The sequence below is a fragment of the Typopeltis vanoorti genome, chromosome 15 (assembly GCF_054136105.1).
Source record: "Typopeltis vanoorti isolate ZY-2024b chromosome 15, IOZ_Tvanoo_1.0, whole genome shotgun sequence".
In the NCBI taxonomy this organism is placed as follows: domain Eukaryota; kingdom Metazoa; phylum Arthropoda; class Arachnida; order Uropygi; family Thelyphonidae; genus Typopeltis; species Typopeltis vanoorti.
The window spans coordinates 1,773,873-1,798,067 of NC_143563.1; the positions used below are offsets into that span (position 1 = coordinate 1,773,873).

At 36.2% G+C, this 24,195-nt stretch overlaps 1 protein-coding gene across 1 annotated transcript in view; it reads left to right on the forward strand.

Moving 5' to 3' along the window:
* The window catches only part of LOC150098309 (uncharacterized protein C05D11.1-like), a 287,991-nt gene that overhangs the window by 23,091 nt on the left and 240,705 nt on the right, over nucleotides 1-24,195 (forward strand). Inside the window, exons 4-5 of the mRNA XM_090405135.1 lie at nucleotides 13,264-13,374; nucleotides 18,853-18,944. Coding sequence (XP_090261261.1) covers nucleotides 13,264-13,374; nucleotides 18,853-18,944 — 203 coding nt within the window. The remainder of the gene's footprint in view (nucleotides 1-13,263; nucleotides 13,375-18,852; nucleotides 18,945-24,195) is intronic.

Below are 24,195 nucleotides of genomic sequence, written 5' to 3' on the forward strand. Positions count from 1 at the left end.
AATGTGGAAAGACAGTAGGAGTAGATGATATTCGACCAGAAATGCTGAAGTATGATGGTATAAAAGTCTTACAGTGGCTGCACTGCATAGTTCAGTAAGCCTGGACAGAGGGACGAATTCCCGATGATTGGAGTAGAGCTCTCATAGTACCCATATATAAAAAGGGAAATAAAACTGAATGTGAGAATTGCAGAGGTATTTTCCTACTGAGTGTTCCTGGCAAGATCTATGCAAGTATACTTGAGAAACGGTTGAGAAGAATTGTGGAAGAAAAGCTTGGTGAAGAACAAGCTGGATTCAGGCCAAATAGAGGCTGTCAGGATCAGATCTTCACTTTACGACGAATAGTCGAGAAAGTATGGGAATATAACAAAGATCTGTATTTAAGTTTTGTCTATTGGGAAAAGGCATATGACAAGGTGCCAAGAGAGAAGCTATTCAATACGCTGCAGTTATATGGTGTCAATGGGGCATTATATCAAGCAATACTTAGTCTTTATTTGAGTTGTAAGTCAGCAGTTAGAATTGATGGAAATACAGGAAGATGGTTTAATGTTAAATCTGGTGTGAGACAAGGATGTACATTATCCCCTCTGTTATTCATTATCTATATGGATCACATTATGAAGGAAAGTGGTATTAAACCTGATATCAAAATTGGAGATGTTAATGTCAGCTCTTTGCTTTATGTGGACGATGTTATACTTCTAAATAAATCTGCTACAAGTTTGCAAGATTCCCTGACTAAATTGAATAACTGTTGCAATAGATCTGGTATGAAGGTCAGCAATAAAAAGACAAAGACAATGAAAATAGTTAGAATCCTTGAAAATGTCAACTGCATTGTAAACAGCGAACCTGAGGAACAAGTAAAACTTTTCAGCTACTTAGGCACAATTTTTACTGAAGATGGTAAATTAAATATAGAAATAGACAACAGAATCAGCAAAGCTGGTATGGTAGGAAGTCAATTAAATAAATTCATATGGAATAAGAGAGAAATTAGTCGGAACACTAAATTAGCTGTATACAAGACAGTGTTGAAACCTGTTTTAACTTATGGATCTGAGAGCTGGGTCAGAAGTAAAACACTTGACCAAAGACTAGAGACCGCAGATATGAGAGTCCTGAGAAAGATTAGAGGCATGAACAGATGGCATGAATGGCAATATCATATTAAAAATGAGGATATTAGGAAAGAACTTGACATTGTCAGCTTCCAGGAATGCGTTAGCAGAGCTAATCTCAGCTAATCTCACTTAAATAGAATGGGAGAGGAAAGATTAGCAAAACAAGTGTTCTCTGCCAGGTTGGCAGGAAAATGACCCAGAGGAAGACCAAGATACAGGTGGATTGATACGGTACAAAGTGCCTTAGACGATAGAAATATGAGATCTGATAATGTTGGAGTCTTGACAAGTAACAGACTGATTTGGAGGAAAATTGTAGATAGGAAGTTAGTAATGATGTAATTTTTTCATGTAGTACTGTCATATCCTGTACACCCTTTGAGGGTACATGGCAGGAATTTGATGATGATGAAGAAAAATGGAGAGGTCGATTGATGCTAGCCATCACATCAAAAGATAAGAAGTGAAACACTTGATAAGAAGCCAGACTTGCATCACTGACATCATTCTTCACCACAAGCGACTAAAAGGGAAATGGGCTGGACATCTATCCAGTAGAGAAGATGAGCAATGGACCACCATCCTAATGAACTGGATTTCAAAAGAAGGGAAATGAGGCCGAAGATGTCCTAAAAGAAGGTGGAGTGATGAATTGTCAAATTTTGTTGGGGAAAATTGGTCAACCATTGCTAAGAACAGAGAAAGGTGGAAAGAACTGGATGAATCCTTTGTTTAGTAGTGTACAGAAAATGGCTGAAAAGAAGAAGTGTTCTTTTTGAAGTTCTCTATAAAGCGATTTGCTGTTATTATTTTTATCATCATCGTTTGAGACCTCCAGGGAATTAAGGAATCATCGAGGGAGGCTATGAATCACCCAAACCAGCTATCATACCTTCCCTTAAATTCATTCACACTAGATGCACTCACTACCCCCCTAAGGGTAAATTATTCCACTCACTCACTTCTCTGGGAGAAAAACGTAGCTCTTACCCCTTTCTTGACTGCAAATCAATTTAACTTCCATGGATGCCCCTGTGTTTTCTCCCCACTTTGTGTATAACTAAAAATTTCATCATTTGATATTCTATAACACCCATTCAAATGTTTATAGACCTCTATCATATCACCCCCTCTTTCTCCTGTTAACCAGAGTCTGCATTCCATATACTCACAATCTGTCCTCATAATCTAAATCCCATAATCCAGATATAATATTTGTAACTGTTCTTTGCAACCGTTCCACAGCTTCTTTATCCCCATGGAACCCAGGAGACCAAATCTGCACAATAATTCAGGTGTGGTCTTATCAAAGCCTTATAAAGAGGTAAAATGACTTCCTTATTTTTACGTGTCAAGGTTCGCTTCAACATCGCAATTATCCTCTGAGCTGTATTTGTAACTTTGCTATGTTTTTTATGTTGAGCCCATACATGATAGGTTGGTAGTGATTTCATTTGAACTTTAAATTCCTATCCACCAATATTATTATTATTATATAATACCTCCAGGGAATCCAAAGACTCATCGGGGAATGCACTTACTCTACAACACTCTATCTCCACCCAATTCTCAAACTACACCATCATTTACACCAGTGATTGCGAACCTTTTTATGTGTGCATGCCAAAAGTTTACAAATCGAGTTGCTGACGTGTCGGCAAGTGCCAAAAATTTCCAAATCAAGTTGCTGAAATGCCGGGCAGTTTTTAATAGGGAAAAATTAATAGGAAATTAATTAATTTATAATATATATATATATATATATGTTAAGAATACCAAGCAATTTTTAAAACCTGGTTTTACTCCATTTCCCAAGTAAGCAAACAGACAAATAAGTCAAGTTTGCGCCTGCAAGTGATGCAAGTCTTGCTGATCCTACAGGTAGTGCAAGACCAGGGCAACTCGTGGTAGATGTGGAACAAGCTCCGATCACTAATCTTAATATTTTCCCTTAATGCCAAAACACATCTCCAATAAGGGGATGTATGATGTTTTGTATTAAAGGCAAGGGGCCACTACCCAGACCGGTTTCGACCCTTATTGTGGTCTCATCAGTGGGAGCTAGGCTAGAAATACCAAGATTTAGTAATACAGAGCTCGTAAGTATTTCACCAGATTTTACCAGAACAAGTTGCCATAAGGTGTTTTAACCTTATTAAATAAAAAATCTCTGGAGGAGATATAAATGTTGAAAGTATTTTACCTTGGGTATAATAAATGTTAAGAATACCAAGAAATTTTTAAAACCTGGTTTTACTCCATTTCCCAAGTAAGCAAACAGACAAATAAGTCAAGTTTGCGCCTGCAAGTGATGCAAGTCTTGCTGATCCTACAGGTAGTGCAAGACCAGGGCAACTCGTGGTAGACGAAGGTTAAAACACCTTATGGCAACTTGTTCTGGTAAAATACTTACGAGCTCTGTATTACTAAATCTTGGTATTTCTAGCCTAGCTCCCACTGATGAGACCACAGTAAGGGTCGAAACCGGTCTGGGTAGTGGCCCCTTGCCTTTAATACAAAACATCGTACATCCCCTTATTGGAGATGTGTTTTGGCATTAAGGGAAAATATTAAGATTAGTGATCGGAGCTTGTTCCACATCTACCACGAGTTGCCCTGGTCTTGCACTACCTGTAGGATCAGCAAGACTTGCATCACTTGCAGGCACAAACTTGACTTATTTGTCTGTTTGCTTACTTGGGAAATGGAGTAAAACCAGGTTTTAAAAATTGCTTGGTATTCTTAACATTTATTATACCCAAGGTAAAATACTTTCAACACATATATATATATATTTATTTATTTATAATATTTATAGATAAATTTATAATATTATTCAGTGTAAAATTGATTATCATATTATTAAATTGATTTTAATGATGTTGGTTTAAAAAAAAACAGTAGTGAGAAAAATATTTATGCATTGTAACTCACCAAAGAAGTCAGCTTTGCAGGGGAAGCAGCAGAAGAATGTCAACTTGTCGGTGAAATGCTTACTGTATTTACTTGAATATAACTTGCCCTTGTGTATAACTCGCACCCCTGATTTTACATTACAAAAAAAGACATTAAAAAGTTTTGCATATACCTTGCACATGAAAAATGGTTAAACATGTTCATGTTGAGGCGATAGTAACTTGTTCCCCGGGGTAACAACATACCCTCCCCAACAACCATTATAATGCAGATGAAAGAAAAACAAGTAGTTTTATCGTATCCTTGAATAAGGTACAGAGGATTTTGCAGTCTGTGTCATATATTTCTCAACAAGTAGTGCAATTAGAGACAGTTGAATAAAAATGGTGCTGACTATCGGATCACATGTCCCCTCCCACAGAAACTATGCTGTATAGACTCAAGCAAAACCATATGTTGCACCGAAACACAGTATCTAACTAAAAACTATTGTCCAATTTTTCATTTACATGAAATAAGTGTTTGTTTTATTGCATTTGAAATTCTTGATGTCATTATGACAGATTACAAAGGCTAACTTCAAATAAAATTCTACCACGAATTGAAACATATAATGCGTGTGTGAGTTCATCTGCCAGCTCAAACAAGCAGCAATAAAATTCAACCAAGGGTTGAAACTTTGTGTGAGTTGAGCCCGCCAGTAATGAGAAGTTCTGTAGGAATGATAAATGACGCCCCGTCATGAATGCGTTAAAACTAAGAAATATATAGTGAATGTTGTTATGACAGTTTCAGATGTTATGAAATTCGGTTGAAGAGAATTATCATTTCAACTCGACAATTGTCCGCTTGCCTTTGTCTTTAGGTAGCGTGATCTTTTGTTAATACCATACCAATCATATTCACGTTTCATAGCTGCTCTCTCGTGTAAAACAAAATTAAACTTGTACGTATTGTAATAATTAAAAAAAAGTTGAATAATTTATAAGCGTGTAAAAGGGTGTCACCTGTAAATCGTTGACATGCCAGCAAAATTCTCGGACATGCCACCTCTGGCACCTGTGCCATAGGTTCGCCATCTGTGATTTACATCAACGCCACCTACTGTCCACCACCACTACTAGTATTTTCACAGACAAACATCCATTCCCATGGCAGGATTCAAACCCACAGCCTTTTGGCTGGAGAGTGGATATGCTAACCATTTGGCCAACCAGTCTGGCCAAGATCCCTTGCCTCTTCAGTTTCTTGTAGCATAACCCTGCTAATATAATATGCTGCTGGAGCTCTAATCATGCCAAAGTACATAACTTCACACTTACTAACATTAAACTGATTTTGCTCAGATTTCCAGTCTATTCAAATCATTTTGTAATTGCTGAATATCAGCAGTATCCCTGATTGCTGTGCCTATCTTCGCATCATTGGCAAACAATTGCACATCTGATGTTAGATCATAATAACTAATAATTAAGGAATTGACAGCATATACTAGAAATATAAATTAAATGAACTTTAATATATTCTTTCCAATATTTTGGCAAACGTCACGTCGCCATCTTCTTGGGAACTTATTACAAAGACAAGTGCACACAATTACTACATAACAGCAAATGAGAACTGAAGCTAGGAAGTTAATGTTTTCCTAAAGTCCTGATGGTGCCCCCTGGCAGGCTATATTGGTAGTTCTTGGCCTTTGGGCTGAAGTTCTGATAAATGTTTCCCAAATTTGTTGAGGTTTGGCATGTTCCTAAGGGCTGAGGCTGATTCCATGAATAGTCTTTCATATTTGAACTTGCTGCGGTGTATTACTGTGGCTTTCTTCCATCTTATTCTGTGGAGAGTATCCAGAGTGTTGTCTGCAAGCCCAGAGTGGCTGTACTTGTGAAATAGGCAGATACATTCACCAACAATCCCATCACCCCCCCTCGCAACAATATGGAGTTATTAAGACACTATTCAACAGGGCAAAAATAATCTGTTCTAATGATCAAGCCCGAACTACTTAAATCACATCCGTGACACTTTCTCAGCCAATGGCTCCCCCCCCCCCCCAAAAAAAAAAGAATCCAAAAAATACTTAACCCAGTTATCCACAACCCACCACCCCCTCCCCTTCACAAAAAAGATTACTCTAGATCCATCACCATTCCCTACATCTGAGGCACCTCCGAAAAAATCAACAAAATCTTCAAAAAACATGACTTGACCACCTGTTACAGATCACATAGAAAATTGGCATCCCTTATCCGCTCCACTATAGACCAACCACTTCCTCTAGACCTACCTGGTGTATACCAGTTCCCTTGCAGCTGTAAACTGTCCTACTTTGGCCAAACAGGCAGGACAGCAAATATCAGAATCTCAGAACACAAGGATTACATCCGATTTCACAAGTACAGCCACTCTGGGCTTGCAGACCACACTCTGGATACTCTCCACAGAATAAGATGGAAGAAAGCCACAGTAATACACCGCAGCAAGTTCAAATATGAAAGACTATTCATGGAATCAGCCTCATCCCTTAGGAACATGCCAAACCTCAACAAATTTGGATGCATGAGACTGCCCCAAATTTGGGAAACATTTGTCAGAAGAACTTCAGCCCAAAGGCCAAGAACTACCAATATAGCCAGCCAGGGGGCACCATCAGGACTTTAGGAAAACGTTAACTTCCTAGCTTCGGTTCTCTTTGCTGTTATGTAGTACTTGTGTGCACTTGTCTTTGTAATAAGTTCCCAAGAAAATGGCAACGTGACGTTTGCCGAAATATTGGAAAGTATATATTAAAGTTTATTTAATTTATATTTCGTGTATAGAGGCTTCAGTGCTGTGAAGACATAATGCTGGAGGTTTAATGGATTTTTTTTTTTTTTTACAACACTCAGAAAGAATTAAAAAGAATTTAATACTTCCTATATTTAATCCTAGTCACTAGGACATCTACGGAGATTACAAAAATAACTAATGTAACATAACACAAATATCATACAATACCAAGCCCAACCACGTGGGTGACACTAAAGTCCTATCTAGGTGGAGCGCCCTCTAAGGGCGGTTGTAGGTGACCTGGAATATAAAGTAGGATCTCTGGTGATGAGTGTTTCCCAAATTTTTGGAAGCTTAATGCAACCGTATTTATTAAGATTTGGTTGATTTCTAAGAGCTGCTGCTGCTTCTAAGAATAGTCTCTCTTTCTTGAATTTGCTGTGATGGAGCATGGTGGTTTTCTTCCATGATACTCTATGGGTGATGTCCAAGACATGGTCAGCCAAGCCTGAATGACCATAGTTGTGTTTACAGATGTAAGGCTTGTGTTCCTCTAAGCGGATGGATGCTGATCTGCCTGTCTGTCCAAAGTACGCCAGCTTACAGGAACAGGGTACTTTGTAAACTCCAGGCAGAGAGAGAGAGAGAGGAGGGAGCTGATCTTTTGTAGAATGGATAAGGGTAGCAAGTTTGCGGTGGGGTTTATATGCTGTGTGTAGGTTGTACTTTTTTAGAATCTTGGCTATTTTTTCGGATGTGCCACAGATGTAGGGTATGGTGATGGCATTTTTAAATTCTTGTTGACGAGAAGGACCGGGAATGGGAGAGGAACTAATTATTTTTTTGATACTGTGATCGCTGTAGCCATTGGAGAGGAAAGTGTTGTGTATGTAGTTAAGCTCAGTAATGAGGGCGGTTCCACTGGAACAAAGATTGTGGGCTCTCTTGGTAAGAGTTTTAATAATACCATATTGTTGAGAGGGGTGGTGGTGTGAGAGTTTGTGAATGTATCTGCCTGTGTGTGTGTGTGGGTTTTCTGTATACAGTGAAGGCAAGTGTATCATTAGGCAGGCGTGTGACTAAGATGTCTAGGAAGGGTAAACAATTTTTCTTTTCCTTTTCCATAGTAAACTGGATTCTTGGATGTAGGCTATTGAGATGACTGAGGAAGAAGTCTAACGTGTCTGGGCCATGAGGCCAAATAGAGAACACATCATCTACATATCTTAGCCAGATAGAAGGTTTGAGTGGGGCTGAGTCTATGGCTCTTTTTTCAAAATCTTCCATATAGAAATTGGCAAGGGGAGGGAGAGAGGGGGGAACCCATGGCAGTTTCCTCTCTGCTTGTAGATTTTGTTGTTCCAAGAAAAATACCCAGAGTTAATGGCAAAGGAAAAGAGATCTAAGATGTCAGAAGGGAAAACTTTTTTGTAAGAGAGATAAGGTGTCAGTTAAGGGAATATTAGTAAACAAAGAGGAGATATCAAAGCTTACCAATATGTCTGCTTTATTAAAGGTTAAATTTTCTATGAGGGCTTTAAAGTGGGTCGAGTTTTTTATATAGGAAGTGGACCTTCCAGTGAGGGGGTCAGAGAGTTGGCCAGCTGTTTAGACAGTCTGTAGCAACTGTAGCAAGGTGCATTGGTGGCATCTACTATAGGTCTGAGTGGGGAATTGGGTTTGTGGATTTTTGGTAAGCCGTAAATTCAGGGGGGGACGGGAGCGGAAAGGTTTAAGTTTTTTCATGATGTCGGGGGGGTCAGGAAGATACTTTTTTAAGTAAGATTTTTAATTTTTTAATTTCTGTTTTTGTGGGGTCGTGTTCTAGCAGGATGTAGGTAGCGCAATCGCGGAGGATAATATTCATTTTGCGATTGTATTCACTGGTATTAAGAACGTCTGTGGCATTACCCTTATCCGCTCTGGTGATGACGATACTTTTTTCTTTCCATAATTTCAGGAGAGCTGTGCGTTGGGCATACGATAAATTACTTTTTGGAGGCAAAGAATGAGCAAGGATGTTGGCTATCTCCGACGGTAAGCCATTACATCAAGCGATGGCAAAATTACGGCCAAGGCTAAGTGCGCCGACGGCATCATCAGTGAGCCTTTTGGAAGAGAGGTTTACTACTGTCTGGAGCGGTTGAATTTGTGGTTGTGATTTGTCTTTAATCAGGTTGTTACATTTCTTGACGTGTTTATTTTTTATTTTTTGAAATTCTTTCTGTGCGGAGGTTTCCAAAATGCTGGAGAGAATTGACCAAAGTTCAGGGTTAAGAAAGTTGGAGAGCTCTGAATGTAAGGACACAATGGCAGCGTTCGTCACTGAGAGGGTGGCACAAGTAGAAGTGATTTGCTCGTGTAGTAATGCCAGGCTGGCACGGTTATATATCCTGAGTGCTTTTTTGGAATGGAAATTGGTCTTTAGTTTAACGCAGTTCAGTATCACTCTTGTATCCCGACATCTTTTTAAAAAGGCCAGCCTATTTAGTTGCTACACTTATCCGTTCTACAAAAGATCAGCTCCCTCCTCTCTCTCTCTCTCTCTCTGCCTGGAGTTTACAAAGTACCCTGTTCCTGTAAGCTGGCATACTTTGGACAGACAGGCAGATCAGCATCCATCCGCTTAGAGGAACACAAGCCTTACATCTGTAAACACAACTATGGTCATTCAGGCTTGGCTGACCATGTCTTGGACACCACCTACATAGTATCATGGAAGAAAACCACCATGCTCCATCACAGCAAATTCAAGAAAGAGAGACTATTCTTAGAAGCAGCAGCAGCTCTTAGAAATCAACCAAATCTTAATAAATACGGTTGCATTAAGCTTCCGAAAATTTGGGAAACACTCATCACCAGAGATCCTACTTTATATTCCAGGTCACCTACAACCACCCTTAGAGGGCGCTCCACCTAGATAGGACTTTAGTGTCACCCACGTGGTTGGGCTTGGTATTGTATGATATTTGTGTTATGTTACATTAATTATTTTTGTAATTCCCATAGATGTCCTAGTGACTAGGACGAAATATAGGAAGTATTAAATTCTTTTTAATCCTTTCTAAGTGTTGTAAAAAAAAAAAAAATCCATTAAATCTCCAACATTAATTTATATTTCTAGTATACGCTGTCAATTCCTTAATTATTAGTTATCATGTATAACCAGCGTATAAGCCTCTCAACAAGAAGAATGATGTTAGATCCTTCCTGGTGTTATTAATATACAGATTAAACACTAATGGCCTAAGGATTGAACCCTGAGGTACACCACTAATCACCTTAAATCTAGCAGATTCACACCCACTGTATACTGCTTTTTGATATCTCTCTGTCAACCATCCCCTGATCCAAGTCAAGAGAGTATATTCCAATATGATATTCTCCAGTTTATGCAACAACCTTTCATGTGGTATCCTATCAAATGCCTTAGAAAAATCCAACATCACCACAGTATATCCATTCCCTTTATCCAACTTGGCCGTAACATTCTTATAAAATATGAGCAAATTGCTAAAACATGACCATCTTTTAGTAAACTCATGCTGTTCCTTGTAGAGTATAGCATATTTGTCTTACCAACTTCTCTAAAATCTTCCCTACCACACCAGAGATACTGATAAGTCAGTAGTTAGGCTTATCAGTGTTTGCACCACCCTTGTGCATTGGAGCTATTATTCATTCATTCCTGTGGTATCATTCCTGAGCTGAGACTCAAGTTATACAAACATGTGAAAGTCATAGCCAATTCAGCTAAACATTGCTTTAGCAAATGAGCTGATTTTCCATCTGTCCCTATAAACAAATTCTTATTCAGGTTATGCAACAGCTCTCCAACCTCATTTTCACGAACCTCTAACTCTTCATCCAATGTAGCAATAGCACTGTGCACCATGTTACATACACCTGGTTGATACATCTTAACAAAGTGAGCACTCATTAACTAAACAATCTCATTATCTTCCGACACTCGAGTACCATCTGCATTCAATAAAGTTATTCTTCCACATTCATTCTTTCTTTTGCTTGCAGCATAACGATAAAATTCTTTCGGATTGCCTTAGCTTGCATGACCAATTTCTTTTCATACTCGATTTAGCTTTGCTCACAATACTCATTACTTTTCTGGCCTGAGCTTTTTATATTTCATAATTTCTCTCACTCTGATGCTCACGATATTCTTCTGCATCACCTTCTTCTTGTGGATTCTTTCGCTTAAGAAGGTTGCACATCCATTTCACTCCCAACCTATTTATTCTTCGAACACGATTCAGATACCACCCCATTTAAGCACTTTTTCAAAGATTCTCATTTTTTCTTGTGTTTCTACCCTAACTGTACTTAAGTCATCTGATATCGTTAGTAGCACTCCTCCTCTGCTTCTGTTATCTCTTCTGTTATTCCTAAAAATAGTATACCCATTACATTCGATTCCACTTACCATTTTGATACTGATAGCCAGGTTTCACTAATGCCAACAATCTTAGGCCTTATTGTATTCAATAAAGCAACAAACTCAACCCCTTTGTTTCTAATGCCCCTGGCATTTGTGTATAGACGTAATAAATTACCACCCTAGCCTGTTCTTATAATTAGATATGCAATCTATTTGGTCTTGTTCTAGAATTTTCTCTTTAAATCTCTAGAAGTTTTCTCTTTTATTGGCTGGTGACATGGGAATCCATGGCAGTTCCTTCTGTTTGTTCCCAATATTTTTCCTGAAATGTGAAGAAAGTGTTTTTCATGTAATGTTTGAATAGCCTGTGTCCAGCAGAAAATTTTTGGAGAAGATCTACTGTATCATCTCTAGAGACATTGGTGAACAGATTGACAACATCTAAACTAGCTAGAATGTCAGAAGGTTGTATATTTAAATCCTTTACCCTTTCAGTGAAATGTAAACTATTCTTCACATGTGATTCCATCTTTCTTATATGTGGAGCTATCAGATTTGACAGATACTTTGCCATGTTCGAAGTAGGGGAATTTCTCCCATCTACAATAGGAGGTAACAGAATATCCTGTTTGTGAATTTTTTGGTACTCCATAAACTCTTGGGACTAAAGGATGCTTCAATTTTTCATAAGAGCAAATGAAGTAAAGTGTTAACATGAGGTTAATTATATTGCTCAATCACAACAAATGTAAGCATTAATTTGAAGGTTCATCAGGTTGATAAAAATTGCTTAAAGTGAAGCTTATTGGCAGCTTTAAATACATTAAACGTTGTGTCTATAGTTTAAATTGAGGTTTTATGACCCAACACGTCAGCATATCAACACAAACAGTTTTTGCTGAACTGCATTTTCAGGAAATCTTTAAGAATGAAGACTTCTCAAATGAACTCTCCTTCTTTCTTAAGTCATGACTAACAGTATAGTCTTATTTCAGCAAGTGTGTTGACTATTTAAGTTGTGATTTTTTCCCCTGTAACAACATTAGAGATTTGTAATGTCTCAGTCTTCTGCTGATGATTTGCTGTGCCTTGTCTTTCTCAACCATTATGCCTGAGTCCAGACTACAACTTCCTCCTTTCCCCTCTTTCCTCTCTCAACTAAATGATGAGGCAGAACCTTTCCGATTTGAAAATTGTATATCTCTGCAACCACAATTACACATCTGAACCACAAATGTGTAATTGTTGTGAGTGAAACTTTAGGCTTTACTTCATACTTGGTAATTTATTTTGTAACTGTACCACATTTTCATTATTAAATATAATTATTTGAAATCGGGTCATTCTTTTTGAAACACCCTGTATATATATATATATACACACAAATTTTTTTTTTCTTTGTTACTTAACTAGCACATGCATGGCATGTGGTCATGATTTACATACTATGGCAGTTTCTCTTGAGTAGTGCCACAATTATAGTAATTTGCATTTACAGTTGACTTCATGAGTAATGAAATTTGTCACCTATGAAACTTGTCACCATTAAAATTTTTTAAAGTAAAATTTTTGCAAAATTTAAATTTACATGAATTCTTACAGACTGCTATTACATGATGAGATTTAAGGTAAGAGTGAGATTTTCATAATCACTAGTTGAAATCATTGTACCTTTTGCATTAATTTGGTATGTACTAACAATAAAAATATACACTTAAAACAGTTGTTGATTTTTGTTGATTTTGAAGATATTTAAAACTTGGAAGTTAATATTATTCCATAGAAGAAATATGTTTTTGTCGAAAATCTAGGTATTATTGTAGATGGGAAGAGAATTTTTTTTCTTTTTTGTGGTGGAGGGAGGATGATGCATCCTGTTTATGTACTGCATCATTTTTTGTATGTAAATGAGAGAAGCATACAATCAGCAAATCTGCAAACCTAAATATGAATGAAATATGCCACAGAGGTTACAATTAGTTATTGTTTAATATTTTTGATTTTGTACTTTTCAACAATTAGCATATATAATATACAATTTTTGTCTTTCAGTCTCTTCCATACATGCTTGCAATTGATATAGTACTTGAATATCTATCAGAAACGTCAGTATCACCACTACAAAAAGAATTTATTGAAGTTGATGATCCCTTCTGTAGTGATGTAAGTATTATTTTAATATTATTTCATTTCTTTATATTACATGCATCTGTCACTTTACTGTTTCGATCCAACTAGTTTTTCAAGACATGAATAATTATTTATCTATAATTTGTTTATTGATAATCTTTCAGCCATCTGGGATACATCTGAAAAAACTAGCAAAAATCCTAAAAAAATACATCCTTGTAACCACTAACAGACTATATAGAAAATAGGCATTCCTTAGCCACTACCCCAAAGATCAGCCACAGTCCCTGGACCTGCTAGGTGTTTATCAAGTACCTTATAGTTGTGACTCTCCTACTATGGGCAAACAGGTAGGACAGCCAACGTTAGAATTGTTGAGCACAAGGACTACACCCACAGGATATGCTGGGAAAAGGCTACCTCACTCCACTTGAAGAAATATAAATACGAGAGACTATTCCAAGATTGCCTCAGTCTTAAGGAACTACCCAAGCCCCAACAGATTTGGTTATACGAAACTGCCTCAAATTTAGGAAACACTCATCTTCAGAACTTTGGCTCAACAGCATCCACTTCAGCCCACTAGGAGAAAACTATTTTGGACTTTAAATTCACCATTGGCTGCTGTGCTTAAGCCCCACTCTCAGCACAGTGCTTGTACATGCACACATAAGTTTGTAGATTGTTCTCTGACGATGGCAGTTTGGATTTGCTGAAGTCTTTTAAATATTAATTCAATTTACTGTAATTAAAACGTTTGCTGCCACACTCCTCGGACATAGTTTGTTGCTGCATGCCAAGCACTTTTGCTTCTACAAAGTCAGTACAAGTTATCTCATAGCTGGCTTATCAGACAGAATTTTGTTTCATATGCCAACTACGAGTAATCTCGTCTCACCCCTCCACCTATGTCTTACATGCGCTGACGACTGTGTAACTTGAGTTCAGAGTCAGTGACGTTCAGTGCAGTAAGGTTTATTATATCTAGTCTCACAATTATTTAAAATTATCTAAATAAAAATCTTCAATTATGCCATAGTGAATTGTTATGTCTGACTTTGGTATACTTTTTAAGTGAGCCAAACATTTTACAAAAATTTGGAGGAAGAGTTCATGTGTGTGTGGGGGGGGGGGGGAGATGAGCTAGTGATTTAGCCAAATGTTTAGCAAGTTTGTATGTATGACTGATTATATCAACAGTTGGGCATGGTGGGGGATATCTGGAGTGCAGATTTTTGGCCCTCTATATATTCTGGGTTTACATGCAAAGTCTTATTCTTTTCTTTATTCTGCTTTATTGTTTTGTGTATTAGTAGGAGAATCATGATCTATGATTTTGTATGTAGAATGACCTTGTAGAAGATTGTGCATTTTGCTCTCATATTCTGTTTGATTCATTATATCTTTACCTGGATATAGCATGCTAGCTTCCAAGTGATTAATTATATTTTTGTATTTATAAGTAAGCCTACACATACTGGAAGATATTTGCACAAAGATCGCACTCTTTCTGTCCTTGCAAACAACTTCACCACACACCTCTTTGGTTGAATCATTCAATGTTTACTTCAGTCATGAGTTGATTCTTATTTTCAGATTTTTTTTTTCTTTCCAGTAAAACCAGTTGTATTGTCACAGTGCCTCTTTAATTTTGTACATATTTTTCTTTTGAAATTCGTTTTTATCCTGCTGATAACTAAATGGTTGTCACTTCTTCTTTCGAATACTCTGTATACTCTTGGGTGATGAACCAGTGTGCAAAGATATCACTATCAACAATAACATGGTCATTCTAATACTTTCTTATTTCTCTTGTGTCGTATGTCCATGTGAATTTCTGTACAACTTTTTGTTGGAAATGCCATTAGAAATGACTAGTCCATGTCCTGAGCAGATTTATTTTATTTAGCGTATGGCAATCTACATGCAGTTATAAAGATACATAAATCAAAATAAATATGTAAAGAGTAAGTGACAAACAATTAGAATAAAACCAAAGATACTTATACTTTCAACAAACAAAACACTTATACAGGGTGTTCGGGATAAATTTGACAGTTTCGTAAGGAAAAAGAAAATCTTCTTTGTATCTATTAAATTTAATGAATTGACAAAAAAACATTACAGGCAGAGTTAATTACAATACTATCAACAAGATTTACTCAAAATAACCACCATTAGCATCGATCACAGCTTCAATTCTGCTTCGGAACCTCGAACAAGCTGATGCTACAGTCTCCCTGGGAAGGGCCGCAAAAACTGTTTTAATTTTATCCATTAACTGGGCTTTTGTATTACTGGAAGTGCGATTGGTGTCTTTTTCGACTGCGCCCCATACAAAATAATCCATGGGGTTAAGGTCTGGGGAGTTTGGAGGCCAAACATTTGGACTGGTGAAGTCGTAGAAATTTTCAGACAACCATTTTTGACTTTTCCCAGAGGTGTGGCAAGGGGCCGAATCCTGCTGCCATACATACGGCCTACCATTGGCTACCCTTGTTATCCAGGGCTTGACTACAGTTAGCAACTCCACGAACAAAGCCCGAATTCCAATGCCAGGGTTCTTCAACACCTGTTCCTGCAGATTTGCGAGGAATTCTGCTGTACGAACGCAATCAGATCGTCTGCTAGGGATCTTTCTTCTTGCTACATCCTCGTAGTCACCATTGCAAGTCTCTAGTTCATGCCTGATTGTTTTTACTGTATTCAGGGAGCATTGGGCAGCAGTCGTAATATCCTTATTTTGATGGCGGGCACGAATCATCATGATACAAGTTATTCTCTTCCATGATTCAGGTGGGTTCCAGCTATCCATCCTTTCTGACATCTTGTATATGAATGAAGAAGGGTCCAAACTTTTAAATGAAGAGAAGTGTGTGTTAATACATGTAACTTACGGAAAAATATAATTAATTATAAATATGTCAAATTTATCCCGAACACCCTGTAAGTCCTGAGGAGAAATACAACGTGACTTTTCTCATTTCAGAAGAGAAACCAAGAAAGCTCTTTCCCCAAATTTTACCAGCTTTTCTATTTGTCTGGTATTCCTTTCTTACTCTGCTTTTTAGATCTCCAACAAGAGCCAGCATTTCCTTTTTTCTTTATGTTAGCTGTCTTTTCTAATGATTTGGAAAATTCTTCCATTTCTTCCTTTGTAGATTCTTCTGTTTGACTGCAGACACACATTTTCATTGTTCAATTCCTCGTTTTGATGTTTACCCACATCACTCTATTTAAAATTACCCATCATTCGAAATTATCATATTTAGTGTTGAATACTGCTACTCCTTCCTTTCTGTCATTATTGCCTGAATATGACACTTTGTAGTTGTTATTTAGTAGAATCTCATCAGTGTTGGTCTGCTTTGTTTCAGTAAAACTAGTTGTGTTGACATGGTGCCTCTTTAATTTTTCTGCTAGTAACATCTCTTTTCCATTGGTACTGCTTATGTTGATTGTACTTATCTTGAATTCTTGATGTTGAACTATAGTTTGTTCCAGTAACTGGCTTTTCACTTTTTATCCTGGTTTAACCTGGTGATGCTCCATGCTTGACATTCTATTTTGTTTTTACTGATTTGATATATTTTGATCAGCTAAATCCTAAATTGCCAACCACTCTTCATTCATTCATTATCTAGGAGGATATTAACAGGGTGCACCACGAGAAGGTGAGGATCGGACATTATGTCCAAAGCCACAATCAGTTGTTTGCATTCCTTAAAAGGCTGTGTGCTGGTCTCCACCCTGTTAACGAACTTTGACTCTTAAGCGATCCTCCTCTTCTTACCAAAGATAGATAACCATATTCTCTATTTTCAAAGACATTTATAAGTTGTCTTTGAAGTACCTTTTCTGTAGGAATTATAAAAGAAAGAAAGCAGTGTAACAGAAAGTGCTTTGTCTCAATTATTTTATAGAAATAATTGACAGGAAGTTCTAATAGAACTGTATAAAACTTTCTACCTTAATGATAATGCAACATGTATGTAATGTAATGTAAACATGTTTGCTCTTTAATTGTGCAAATTAAAGAGTTATATTGAAAAGTAAAATGTGTGCCAAATTTTGAAAAAAAAAAAAGTTGAATATCTTTCAAATGGGAACTGATGACCCAAACAAACATATATTTGGAAAAAATAAAAGGGATGTAAAAATGGAATAAATGCTAAGATTGCATAGCACAAACTGAAGAAAATGTTAACTTAGCCAGAGAAGCATGTAACAAAGTCCTGTGTAAAGACAGAAAAATAAAAACCTCCATATCCACAAAAGAAGAAATCATAAAAAGTTTGTAGCTGTAAATCAGCATGTGGTGTTTGAGAATGTAGAGAAATTTTTAGGAAAGCTAACCTTAATTTAGAAGTTATTAAAAGTCATGGGGTAATTTTGAAAATTATATAGCAAATATACGAAGGATAAACATTAAAGACTGCCTAAAAAAGCCAAGAAATTGAGGAAATATTCTTGGAAAAGGAATAAAAGATGATAAAGGTGACTTGAAAAATAAGGATATTCTGAATGTGTGAAGTAAATACTTCGAAAAATCATAACATTAAGTAATTAATACTGGCGCAATGGTAGAAAATATCCAATAAAAATGCAATCAGGAATATATATTATTATTTGGGGCAGAAGAGCCAATTTCCAGTATAAAGACTAGTAACAATAAAAAATAGATTATTTTTATTAAAAAAAAAATAAACTGAATTCTTTTATTAACATAAAAACTCAACCAGTTGCATCTTGTGGTGCACTTCCTCAAGAGAAATGAAAAAAATATTAATTAATTAGGATGTTAAAAATAGATGTTTACAATGTAAAAGCCAGTGGTAAAGAACCATTGATTCTTTTGCCATTGGTTTATATGTTATAAATGCCTCTTTTTAATACTAATTTTTTTTTTAAATTTTTCCTCAAGAAGTATACAGCAACATATGCAAAATTAGTTGGGTTTTTTAAGCTATTAAATTGTTTTTTTTTACAATTGGTAGTCTCTTCGTTTATATGATCTTTATACTGAAAATTCTATGGAATGTATCCTAGCTGTTTAAAAAAAAATGAATTTATTAGCTTAAGTTATCCCAGACAGTATTATTAAATGTGTTTTTTCTCTATTAGTATTTTTTTTTCCTTTGTGACAATTTTGCCCTCATCTTTTGCTCCTTGTCCAGTAGATATTTAAATTCTGAATCACATGTTGACATGAGTGATGTTATGTTTCCTTGCTATATTGAGATCACAATGTTAGTGAGTTGTGACATCACAACAAATCCTTCGTACATGCATGTACAAGTTTCATTTCTCATGTTTGCAGTTTGCGTGTTTAATTTCTTTATAGTTATGATTAAAAATGTCTGTGAAGATGCAAAGATATGTCTATAAAACATGAAGATATTAAATAATATGAATAATTTCCTTAATTAATTTTAAACACTTAAGTTTTCAAATCTGTAGAAAACTCATTTTTTAGTTAAAATGAATTCATTATGTTAAAATCTCTTATAGGTTAGTTGTTACTGTTCAGAGTATAAAAGTTCAAGTATAAACATGGTCTTTAGCAATGTCCCTAAAGATAAACTGTTTGCTATTAAGGACAGGTAAGATGAAAAGTAATAGTTTGTTTTGTTAGAATATTATTTTACTTCAAAATATATTTTTGAATATAGACAATATATCATCATCATCATCATCAAATTCCTGGTATATACCCTCAAGGGGGTATACAGGATATGATAGTACTACATGAAAAATTTACATCATTACTAACTTCCTATCTTCAATTTTCTTCCAAATCAGTCTGTTACCTGTCAAGATTCCAATATTATCAGATCTTATAGTTCTGTCTTCTAAGACACTTTTTACTCTGTCAATCCACCTATATCTTGGTCTTCCTCTGGGTCTTTTTTCAGCCAACCTGGCAGAGAACACTTGTTTTGCTAATTTTTCCTCTCCTCTTCTGTTTAAGTGTCCATATCACCTGAGATTAGCTCTACTAATGCATTCTGGATGCTGACAATGTCAAGTTCTTTCCTAATATCCTAGTTTTTAATATGATATTGCCATTGATGCCATCTGTTCGTGCCCCTAATCTTTCTCAGAACTCTAGCTTGTTCTTCACCAAGCTTCTCTTCCACAATCCTTCTCAGCCGTTTCTCAAGTATACTTGCATATATCTTACCAGGAATACTCAGTAATGAAATACCTCTGTTATTTTCACATTCAGTTTTATTTCCCTTTTTATATATGGGTACTATGAGAGCTCTACTCCAATCATCTGGAATTCATCCCTCTGTCCAGGCTTTCTGAACTATGTGGTGTAGCCACTGTAAGACTTTTATACCTCCATACTTGAGCATTTCTGGTCGAATATTATCTACTCCTGCTGCCTTTCCACATTTCAGGCTTTTGATGACTTTTTCTACTTCAACTATGGATATGTATTCCTGACTGCATGCCTGGTCAGTATTTTTTTACCACTATGCTATCATTACTGCTTGTTTCATTTAGCAATTTTTTTGAAGTAATTACTCCATACTTCAAGGATATCTTTTTCTCCAGTTTTCATGTCACCTTTATCATCTCTAATTCCTTTTACCATACTCTTTCCTCCATTTCTGAGCTTCTTCAACAACCTCCAGAATATCTTGTCACCTTCTTGATATTTATTTTCTCTGTTCTTACCAGATTCTTTCCATGACTTTTGTTTAGCCAGTTTTACACAGTGTTAAGCTTTCTTACATTTGTCTCTGTATTCTCTGAGCACAAGCTGGGTTATTTGCCAAGAACTTTTGATGTGCTTTCTTCTTTTCCTTCACTGCCTCTTTAACTTCCTGTGTCCACCATGGAGTTCTGATTTTTCTATCCTTGCAGACAACCTCACCACATACCTCTCTGGCTGAATCAATCAGTGTTTTCTTCAGGGCTTGCCACTGAATCAGGAACAGGAACTAAACCAAAGTTTGGTTCCTGTTCATTTTGGAAATTATGGACTTTACAACCATGTTATAACTAGAAGAAACACACGTTAAACCACAGTGAAAATTATTTAATTGTAAATATTTCATCCTAAGTATCTTAGGACATCATCAGTACAGTATTTAAACAAAAATTAGGAATAACATACAGTTAGGGCGCATGATTACAATAGAATCTCATGAAAACGTGCATAACGTGCTAAAGTAGTACAAAAAAAAAAAAAAAAAAAAAAAACGTTAATTATGAAATATTTACAATTAAATAATTTTCACTGTTGTTTATACGTGTGTTTCTTCTAATTATGAACGCACCACAGGTTTCGTTATTTAAAAAAAAAAAAAAAAAAAAAAAACGTGTTATAGCTGATTGTTAATTTCCTGATGTTTTGACCTTCATATCAAGGTCATCATCTGGAGTATATACAAGGACAAGCTGAGTTACATTTCACACAGTAAGCTAAATAAACAATGATTTGATCACCGGTTATTCTACTGGCATGATCTCTAGTGAAAAAAAAAGTACAGATAAAATTAAAAATTAATTAAATATTTTGAAACTACATCATCGCTAAATTCTATTTAAGATAACATGGGAGAAACATTTTTTCATATTGATAGTTTTCTTACAGTAACAATGATGTCCTATTTTTAACATGACAGTTGTTATATTAGATTTAAGATTCTGGATTATCTACAGTCCTGTTTATAGTTAGCTCTTAGGAAGAAAGGTTCCGTGGGTAGAATATGTGCCTTCTATATGCTTGGGATTTTTAGACCATCATTATTGTTCAGATTGGGGTAGTTGATAAGAATCTCACAGACTTCCTTAAAGTTGCATTCATACCATGTTTTGGTGTGATGTAAACAACTGGTGCTTTTCCAGTCAATTCTATGTAAATTGTTCAGGGCATGATCAGAAAGGCCAGCTTCACCATAGTTATTATATTTACTGTGTCATTTATGTTGCTTTTGTCTGATAGGAATTGTGCTTCCTGTTTCCCTTATATATGGTATATTACAGGTGCAATAAATACAGTATACTCAAGGGTGGGCCAGGGGAGGGAGTGGGTCTTTGGATGAGTTGAGTAAGCTTTTTAATTTTGCAGGAGGTTTAAAGATGGCATTGAGGTTGTATTTTTGTTGTATTCTGTTTATTTTATCTGATGTCCCTTTAATGTAAGTAATGGTTATAGTTTTATTGTAGTCTTGTTTATCTTTGTTTTTTATTGAGGTCTTGTAGAGAATTTTGTTAATGGTGTTTTGGCTGTAACCATTTTTTAGAAAAGTATTGCTGATAACTTTAAATTCATCTTTCAGTGCTTGTTCATTGGAGCAGATCTTCAAAGCCCTGTTTTTTAGAGTATTAATGACACCTGGTTTTTGTATTGGATGGTGGTAGGAGTTTGTGTATATATTGGCCAGTATGTGTCGGTTTCTGGTAAACAGTGAAGGAAAGATTGCCAGAAGGAAGATGTGTGACAAGTGTATCTAGAAATGGAAGTGTGTTCTGTTTTTCAATCTCAATTGTGAACTGTTTGTGTTGTTTGTTTAGATTGCTAAGGAAAGTGTCTGGCGGCCATGGGGCCAGATCATGAAAAGATCGTCAACGTATCTAAGCCAGACTTTGCGTTTTAAAGGAGAGCAATCTAGAGCATGTTGATCAAAATGTTCCATATAAAAGTTAGCAATAGGTAGGATAGGATATTGGAGAGCCCATGGATGTGCCTTCTTTTTGTAGGTAGAAAGCGTTTTGCCATACAAAATAACCTGAACGTAATACATGCGCAAAGAGTGCGTGATATCTGGAGGGAATTTGTTCTGTAAAAGAAGGATTGTGTCATTGATTGGGACATTCATAAAGAGGGAAGAGATGCCGAAACTAACTAATAAATCCACTTTTTATAATGTAATGTCTTTGATTATGTTTATGAAGTGTTTCTGATATAGGAGGGGGAATGACCTACAAACTCCTTGAGTGTTGCTGCTAATTTCTTGGCTAGGTGATAATTCGGGCTGTCTATACCTTCGACTATGAGCCAGAGTGGTGTGTTTTGTTTGTGTATCTTAGGTAGACTGTAAATTCTTGGGGAACGAGCGTAGTGCAGAAGTAATTTTTTGACTGTAAACAGGGTCACCAGATGATGACCTTGTTTACATGGTCAAAAGATGATGACCTTGATATGAAGGGCGAAACGTCGGGAAATTAAAAATAGTTACTTATAACACTGTTGTAAAGTCCATAATTTCTGAAATGGATGCTAATCACCATGCAACACTAAAAGAAAGGATTTTGGTTCCTGTTCTCAAACTATTTCATTTTTTCTTGAATAATGTGAAACTGTAGACTAAAATACACTCACATCTGAGAGCTGCTCAACTTTTATTCGCTTTAAAACTTTTTTACAGGTTCTTCTTTTCAATATGGAATTCAATTTTATCCTGCTCAAGACTAAATGGTGATCACTTCCAATTTCAAATCTTCTGTACACTCTGGTGGCCTGCACCAGTGAGAAAACATCACTATCAACAATAACATAGTCATCGAGACTTTTCTTATTCCTTGCCTCTTCTTTCCATGTGAATTTGTGCACATTTTTATGTTGGAACATTGTGTTAGTAATAACCAGTCCATGTCCTGAGCAGAAATCAAACAGGTATTTGCCATTATTATTAGGTTTGCTCTTTTCTCCAAATTTTCCCAAAATATTTTTGTTTGTCTACCAATCATTTCCTACTCTGCTATTTAGATCCCCAAACAAGGACCAACTTTTCCTTTTTCATTGTGTCAGTTGCCTTCTCTAATGCCTCAAAAAATTCCTCCACTTATAGCTTAGTAGAACCCTCTGTGGGTCCATAGGCACAAATAAGTCTCATTGTCCAGTTCCCCATTCTGATATTTGCCCACATCACTACTTGATATTTCCTGCCATTCAAGAAGATTAGCCTCACATTTTGTGTTGAATACTATGTCTACTTCTTCTCTTCCTTGATTGTCATTGCCTGAATATAACATTTTATATTTATTTCTCTGTGTTTGCACCAGTTTTTGCCTTTTTTTGTCTCAGTCACCCATATTATGTTGATATGGTACTTATCCAATTCCTCAGCTAGCTTAATTTCTTTGCCATTTAGGCTTCTTATGTTGATTGTACCAATCTTTAACTCAGGTGATGTTGAATTGGTGTGTATTTCAGGATTTGTTCCAGTAGCTGACTTTTTGCTGTTTGCCCTGGTTTCCTGGTGAAAAAAACAATGGTGGCCTTGTTTTAACTGGGCAATGTCCCAGCCAGCATGAGATTCTGTCATGTTGTATCATCATGACATCAATAAGAATACAATTTAGTTACTAAATTCCAAATTGCCACCCCATCCTCGTTTGTTTAGTATCCAGGCAGATACCTAATAGGGTGCACCATGAGAAGGTGAGGATTGGAAGAACTGAATAGGGCAGAAGCTCAGAAGTCTTGATCGGTTCTCCGTATTCCTTTAAAGGTAATATGAAGGTTTCTCAGTTATACAACTTTGACCCTTAAGCCCCCTAGTGGAGCTTTTGACATATTGATATACCACCTATTGACAACTCCAAGTTGTCAATAGGTGGTATCAAATTTTACTAGCTTGAACTGAAACAAAAGAATAAAAAGTGTTTGCCTTAAAAAATCAAGTTAAGTAGATTTCGCAATGGTTTTTTTAATGCATTCCAAAGGTAAACTCATGCCATGAAGACATTCACTATGCTTCATACAGCAAAACTATGAATTTCCTTCTATACTCCCTCCAATTTGGTTAATATCACAAATAGCTTAGCTATGATTTAAAGCATCAGCTCCATGTTCAGCATCTTTCTTTGTACAACTTTTGTTTAGTTTGAGTA